An 8,207-nucleotide genomic window follows, 5' to 3' on the forward strand; every position below is an offset into this window, starting at 1 on the left:
CATGTCTAACCAACGCTCTTAGCAAGTCATGTGTCCATCGGCTGCAAAGCAGTTTTCAATGTCAGGTCAGCCGCCTCAAAGGGGCAAGTTATCCTCCCCAAGCGCCTACGTGGTTGTCTCGTGTTTCCTTCCTACGTCCGTTGTTTTATTTGGCACCTTCGTTGTAATCTGATTCGTTGGCCATTTAGACTTATAGGACTAATTGTAACGGACGCCTGCTAACGTTCACGTACCTTGAAAATGTGGTCAAACGTGCAATAGAGTTTAAATGTATTATTCAGCCCTAAAGATGGGCTCTTGTGCAACGATCGCTCTAAAATAGGTGTATATGAGGCGCGTTTATATCACACAGATATATCACACAGACTGCATGTGTGTTTCTTTCAAGAATCTCTGTCTATGTCAGAGAACTCAAAGATGGCACTAAGCAAAAAAGAATTGAGAAACAGGTTTTACCGCTTGTGAAGACCGCTTAGAAGCGCTTCCTGGAAAGAGAGAGATCAATTTATTATTGGAGAAGAGAACCGTGCGCAAATCCGCAAGCCTGTCGTGTTTAGGTGATCTAGGCGTACCTGCGGGACGCTGATTGCGGGAGGCAGGTAACCTAGGCACATGTTTTCATCCCTGTGAACACTGTAGGTCCCGCCAAATCTATAGGGTCTGTGGGGTTCTCCTCCGTGCTCTTGGGACAAAGGAACAACAACACAGTAGTGCAAGCAATCACAAGGGCATTTATTGCACATTTCATAGATCAATGCCTGCTAGCCGAGTTGCTAGCCAAAAAACATGCCGATGGGCGCGCGACAAATCTAGAAGTCCGACTCACCGCGACCGGATAGCGAGCGAATATGTTTGCCCCATGCTGGATCCCAACGCCTGGTCATTCGCATGTACGGTCACGCGAACGGTGGCGCGTTCCAAGGCGGCCACGCGAGACGGTCTCGCAGAAGCATGGATCGGCGCACGCGCGGCACGGCACGTCCGTACTGCTTGCTTCCCCGAACCCAAGAGAAAGCCTGTTCTCCCCTGCGCCCCCAAGTAACCCTGCCGTGAGGCGGCGTTAGCAGCGCAACACTCACGCCATCTCTCGCACTGCGCCTCAACCACTCCGACCGCCGCGGGCGCCAGGCCACGCGGCGAAGCCGGGTTAGAGGAGACGCGCTATGCGGGAAAAACATATCAGGGGACGCGCGAGAGTCGCGCATCCCCACACGTCACCCTGCGGCGGTGTTTGTAGCTGACTTCCTGAAAAATGTAACTTGTTGCATGCAATTGGCTAGTGACAAAAATGGTTGAATAACAATGAGCGTTACTGAGCAAACAAAGTAACACTTAAATTACCATATTACCAAATAGCGTAACTGATTTCAAGCAGTTACTTGACGTAATTTGTTGCGTACAAGTCTTATTGTAACGCGCTCGTCCTTTGCCAAAAAATGTTAAAATGTGCAAAATAGCGAATATACACCTCTAACATCAACCTGACCGGCAAGGTATCGGGGCACATACCTCTTGGGAATAACGCATCAATTTTACGTAATAACGCGCCACTGACGACAGCGACCAGAATCCTCTTTCAAAATGAATTGCACCTTTTCGCTCTGCATATATTTAATTTTCGCATATATATTTTCGTTCTGCATACGCAGCCGCTTCCCGCTTACATAGTTGGCCGACCAGAATAGTGTTCGGCTACAAGTTCGCGCCCGGACACCCTAATAAAAGTGGCGATAAGCGAGTGCGCAGAATTGAAACCATTCTTTTGGCATGCATCCTTCTGCAGGTTCCGAGTGGAGGAAGGTGCGCTCCATCATGAACCAGGGTTTCACAGCCACAAAAGTGAAACTGTACTCCGGCATCGTGAACAAGTGCGCAGACGTGTTCATCGACCTGCTGGGAGAACTCTGTTCCAAATCGAAGGTCGCCGAGATGTATGGGCTCGCGCAGAGTTTGGCACTTGACATCATCACGAAGGCAGCGTTAGCGTGGGAGGTAAGAACGAATGACGCTGGTACAGACCGATTCCCAAGGAGGCTGTCTCAGGCTACTTTTAGCTTTCTGATGAGCGAAAAGAAGGGAAACCGAGTGGCTCGAATATCGTTGGTGGCGACAAACACATGAGGCCAGAAGACAATGAAGCGAATGAAAACACATAGGAAATTGAACGTGGTGTCCATTTGTACTTTAATGGTGGAGCATAACACACGGATAGGAGTGAGCCTCGTTTTCTAAGTGCAAGAAAAGTTATCGCGAATGATGTTGCTTGGAGCGCGGTTTATTCTCTCGAAGAAACCAAATATGTCTCAGCATTAATTAACATTCGTGACCCGTTATCAGAAGATGCATTGAATAAGGTCATGTAGGATTGAAGTGCGGACTTCCGGTTTCTGTTTAAGAGTATTTTATTGTTTTCATCTGGTTTTTAGTGCTGTTGTTACAATTTTCTATTTATCTTTTCACTCTGTTTCCGTTGTAGCCTTTACATCTTTGAGTTGTATTATTTTTTCACCACCTTTCCCGCTGTATATACTAGCGGCGCACGTGACAGTGATAAAAATTAATAAATAAATGTCCGCACTAGAAGTTGCATTTCAGGCGCCGGAATATGCGGACACCCGCTATAATCAACAGCTATAGCATTAACGAAAAAGGCCTCCTCTTTTTTCTTCCGAACGTGAGCTCCAAGAGAGTCTGATTATCTTCGACCCCTCAATTTTTTTTTTTCGTGTTAAATGATGTTCCTAGACCTTAAACCTTACTAAAGATACTATAGGAACCCACAGTGCGCTTTATATAGCGTAACATAGTAGTTTTTTATAGCGTGTTTTGGTTTTATTTCCCAGAATGAGACCACCTTAATGTCTTGTTCCAGAAGGCGATCACGTGGGAGCAGGCCATCACGACGAAACGACGCTTGCTCCGGCTCTTTAGGCCGCGGCTACGCTTCCACGGATCGGCAGGGAGTGATTGCCACAATGTCGTGTTGTCCTCTTCCGCGTACGCGCCTTCTGTATGATGACGTGAGGGCCCAATTTCATCTTCGGAAAAGAAACCGAAACTGGCTGTTCAAGAGCTTTTATCTTAAACTATTTAAACTTAAACTACGGCAAGAGGCCGCACGTCTATCAGAAAGCCCGCCTTTGTGCACAGCGGCCGCAAGTGCTTCCCGGTAAACATTACGGTTACATACGCTGCTGTTGGAGGGAAGCGTGAGAAGCAGTCAGGGATCTTTGAATGCTATCGCGTTTCACTTTTAAAGGCGAAGCTTAAGCGTCCTCCAAACGTTTGGTTGAAACGCTTTTTCCGTTCCCACCTTATTGTACTTATTTGTGCGAGAAGTGTACGGAGGGCAACGTATAATGCGGAGTTCCTAAGGCAGAAACAAAAAAGGACCTCCGGTCTCGTTGTCCGCTCTCGGGATGAAAATATCTCAGCTCGCAATCCAAGCTGCAAAACCCAGGGTGTTTTTTTTACTGCAGCAAATTAAAAAAAAAAAATCCCTGTGGCACATAGCACAATTCCAATCATTGATCTAAATTACTCAATAGGGTGGCCACTACTTCTGCAGGAAATCTAAAGACTTAAGTAAATATGTAACATAATTACGTTGACTATCTTTTTAATGAACAAAATTACAGCCGCTATTTCAATCTACGAAATATAGCGGGTGAATTCACAAGGCTTATTTCCTTGGATTGAATTCGGGGGGCTGCACCTATTTTGAGATAATTTTCAACGTGTTCGACGAAATGCATTGGCGTTCCAGTTACTTTTGTGCCTCAATAAATAAAACAGCTTTTGCCTAAAAAAATTAACTAGAACGCCAATGCATATGGACGGGCACGTTGAAAATCAGTATCTCGAAACTGGTGCATTCCTGCGAATTCATTCCAACTGAATTTGCCTTGTGAACTCAACGGCTATATTTCGTTGATTGAAATAGTGGCAGAGATGTTATTAATTAAACGGATGATCAACGTAATTATGTTAATTATTTATATAGATATCTTGATTTCTCGTAGAAGTAATGGCCGCCTCATCGAGAAATTTAGATCAAGGCCTAGAATTGTGACGTCTGCCACAGGCAGACGTCACAATTCTAGGCCTTGATCCTTGGCCTTGAGCCTTGAAAAAATTTGGTGAAGCTAAAAAAACACCCTGAATTTTTGATATGCCAGTAGCAAAGCCAACAAACAGCATGCTCCCAAAAGTTACCATTATTCTACAGTATTTTGCATGCGAAATATGACGGGTAACCGGTGAATCTTTCAGATTGACTGCCAGCGAGATAGCAAGGACCCTTTCCTAACGTGGATGCGCAAGGTCTTCGAACAATTGGACCAAACAGCTCTCGAGAACTCATTCGCATTTCCCGCTCTGCGCCCGCTTTTGCTCCTGTTCTACCCACTGTCGTCCTTTGCTCGCTGCATGAAGAAAATGATGGATGACGTGGACAAAATCACCGAGGAGCGTCGGACGGGGAAGAGGCCCCGCAGCGAGGACATGATACAAATGATACTGGACGCCCAGGAGAACGCAAAGAAATGCAATCACGCCGCCGGTCAGAAGGTTAAAACTCTGGAAGACCGCCACGTCAGTTCCAACGCCGTGGTACTTCTCATAGCGGGCTTCGACACCATCGCGTCGGCGCTCTCCTTCCTAATGCATCTGGTAGCCAAGCACCCCGAAGAACAGACGAAGATTTTGGACGAAATGGAAGAACGATTCCCGGGTGTACAAGAACTATCGTTCGAGCAGCTACACGAGCTGGAGAGACTCGACATGGTGGTCAAGGAAGCCATACGCCTCTACCCGCCTGTGCCGCTCATGGTGGTGCGACGTTGCATACAAAACACGACGGTTCTCGGGCATTTCATTCCTGCCGGCGTGAACATCATCGCGCCTGCGTGGTGCGTTCATCGCGACCCGGAGCTGTGGAGGGAGCCGGAGAAGTTTATGCCCGACCGATTCTCGGAGGAAGAGTCCAAGAAGCGCCACAGCGCCGCCTACTTTCCTTTCGGCTTAGGTCAGAGGAGCTGTCTCGGCAAGCGAGTGGCACTGATGACGATGAAGACTGCCTTGATAAAGACTCTGCGAGACTATAAGCTGGAAATCTGCGAAAAATCACAAGATCCCTTGCTCATGACTGTTCCTAGCCTGGTGGGTAACCCGATGGGCGGCGTCCATCTGAAGCTTACTGCACGGCATGCTTGAGCGTGGTCAAAAATATTTCATATCCAATGCCTGCGCTAAGTCTAAAAAAAAAATACATTGTAAAATATCTGTTCTATGCGTACTTCTCAGTTCTCACTCTGTAAGATCACCATTAAAATGTGGATGCATTAAAGCCGGATTCAGGGTGATGAGCATGCTGATTCGCCTTTATTGGGAGAGAGCGCATACTCACCAACTATGAATAGGTTGATGTACAGCCGTAGTTTCGAATCGTTTCCCGGCTCGTATACTTTGCACAGCTAACCAACACGAACCAGTGCGAATGTAGCAGTACGAAAATGTTGCACAATAAAAAAGGTAAATGACAAGTTAATTTTGCCAATTTACGTTGAAATATTTAGGCTGCATCTAGCGCTAGCATGCTTAGTTTTTTTCGTATAAGTTTTCATGCTTGTTCACCTGTCATCGCCATTTGAAAATGCTCCTTGCCCGCAGTCTTGCGCTTAATTAATAGATGGTTTCAACCACTAAACAATGGTAGGCTAAGTAGCTATAGGGCAGCGTTTAATTTCTCTCCTTTATGTGTGTTATTGGTCCCCTTGTAAGATGAGATTACGTTTTTTTTTGTTAGAAAATGGAATGTTCTCTTGCATCTGTGCCTTCTGCTCGTAATTATTTGAGTCTGCAAGTTAGGTTATGAAGTATGATTCTTGTGTTGTACATTTGGTCAATGTTCGAATATTTTTTCCATAGAAGAGTATCTATTACGCTTTGGAAATATTTCAAGTATTTCAATATTGTTATTGGTCTCTTGAAATTTAGAAGACACCTTATGAAAGTTGGTATCAAAGAAAGTTGAACGGACTGGGTTGCTTGGTAACAACTTTATTTATAGTCCTGCTGAGGTTTCGCCGACGGTGCCTCAGGGCTCTCATGTGGGGACGTCGAGGTGTTGCCTCGCCGCCCCCTCGCTGGGCCTGCGAGACGGCACAGAATTGGTCGCCGAGACTGGGGCAGCTCAAGGCAGCGGCACACAGCGGCGGAAGGGTTCTGGAGTTAGCACCGTGTAGGTTTTTATTACAGTCGCAAAGGAAAACAAATTCATTAGATGTATAAGGGCGCAACAATGGCCCAAACCCACTGTGTAGGATATTCCAATAACCGCGTCGCAATACAGAAAAAAAAATCGTAAATCATAGTAGCTAATCGTAAATCATATCAAACAGTGCCTATTATGGTAGTTAGCCTTGTATTAACTGATAAATGAGAACTGATAACTGATAAATGAGAAGAAACGAAAAGGTAAAGGGCATAGCTTATTTGGAATCTCTTTGATATCTGCAACATAATTACAATGGATAAATAAATCGTTCAAATATAACATAGATTAATAAAATAGGAACTCTTTAACAAGGGAATCGTTATGTTCCTCAGAAGCAATCCTTCACGGCTCGGTGAGTAATGCACGCGTAAAGGTAGTACGAAACGAAATCCGTACACTTCTGACACTTTATTTTCGGGCGGTACAAGCGGTATACTTTTCGCAGATGTCGATGTGTCCTGCATGTCTTGACAAAACCTACCATCATATTCTTAACGTGGACCTTGCACCATTAAACATGATATTATCATCACCATGCTGCCATTTTGCGTTCTATAGTACTGAATGTGTCGGCACGTGTCTTTTCCTCTATCACCGCGTATTCTTTACAATAATGCCACAATTTTGATTCGTTGAAATTTGCTTATTGGCAAGAATTCTGGCCGATTTGCCGTAGTTGCTATATTTATTCTCTTGCTTTAACAACTGATGCAGATAGATAGAAAAGAAAGAAGGGAAAGAAGCCATATGTTTCTTGACTAGGAACAACAGCTATAAACGGAATGCTACTAGGATACGTATCCGTGTTTGCACAAATGTCAGGGCGTCTGCGAAGAGGCGCAGGAGCGAAGAAAGCTTAATTAGGGGATTTAACGTCCTGTAACGGCACAGCTGTTACACCCACCAATGTAGTTATTTTGCTTCTGTAACAGCGAATTTCTTGAATTGATTGTTTTATATCATTATGTTTTCACTAAGCATACAGCTACAATGCCATTTGTCTTCTCTTGCTTTATTATGTGTAAATATGATGCTATATGTACGATTTTTTTTTTTCGTACTGGTGTATAATAATTATTTGCTTTCGCTTGTGGGTTTACCCTGTCACTTTAGTTATTCACTTTCTGGTTGTATAATTCGCTTTTTGCTTGTACATTTACGCTGTCATTGCTCTTTCAGGGTGGACGGTGCTTAGTGAAGCTGCAGTATCCGCAGCTTTTTCGCCGTCTCCCCCTTTTCACAGATGTTTTGTTTGGTGAAAATAAAAGGCTGATTGACTGGCCGATTGTCTGACAGTCATATACGAAACAGAGGAAAGCACGCACAGCCAAACATGCGCAGATAGTTGGGCTTACGCAACGTCCAGGTACAAGGCGCGCGGGGGGACAGCGCATAGGAAGCCACCACCTGTCTCGGCTGTCCCAATTTCGAACCCGCCACAGATTGCCTGAAAGATAAAGCGAGCGTGCCGAGCATCCACTCGGCATCAGATGCGGAGAACAGCCAAACGCAATTACCGCGCACCAGAGGAGATAACGCGCGCGCCCCTACTTTCCCCCTCCCAGCTACCCCCCCCCCCCCCACCACCCTGCCACACCTCTCTTGTACTTTATCAAGGTACCGCATGGTCACCTCCTTAGGCAACGCGCTCTAAGGGCGCCAAGAATAAAAGGTCAGTGAGCGATGCGAATTCTTAGAGACGTGGGAAGAAAAACGCTAGTCAGATACAAAAGATACAAATGAATTGTACATGTGCGCCACGATTTTCTGCGGCCGAAAAAGGTCCCCTCTCTTTTTAACTCTTGAGAAAGTTTGCTCACCAAGGGAAGTAGTACCAATATTTGATATGTGCCTGCGGAAATTACTTCAGCTTTGGAAATTTTCGGAGTCGATAAAGGTAATAAATTGATCAAATTGTTCTCTTTGCGAT

At 45.4% G+C, this 8,207-nt stretch overlaps 1 protein-coding gene across 4 annotated transcripts in view; it reads left to right on the plus strand.

The window, feature by feature from the left end:
• LOC126540834 (cytochrome P450 3A6-like) overlaps positions 1-7,559 on the plus strand; it is a 31,235-nt gene extending 23,676 nt beyond the window's left edge. For all 4 annotated transcript variants that reach the window (XM_055075972.2, XM_072286603.1, XM_055075973.2 and 1 more), the window contains 2 exons: positions 1,784-1,992; positions 4,273-7,559. In XM_055075972.2, the coding sequence (XP_054931947.2) occupies positions 1,784-1,992; positions 4,273-5,214 (1,151 nt within the window). In that variant the 3' untranslated portion in view covers positions 5,215-7,559. The remainder of the gene's footprint in view (positions 1-1,783; positions 1,993-4,272) is intronic.
• Positions 7,560-8,207: the final 648 nt, after the last annotated feature.

The sequence above is a fragment of the Dermacentor andersoni genome, chromosome 2 (genome assembly GCF_023375885.2).
Source record: "Dermacentor andersoni chromosome 2, qqDerAnde1_hic_scaffold, whole genome shotgun sequence".
In the NCBI taxonomy this organism is placed as follows: domain Eukaryota; kingdom Metazoa; phylum Arthropoda; class Arachnida; order Ixodida; family Ixodidae; genus Dermacentor; species Dermacentor andersoni.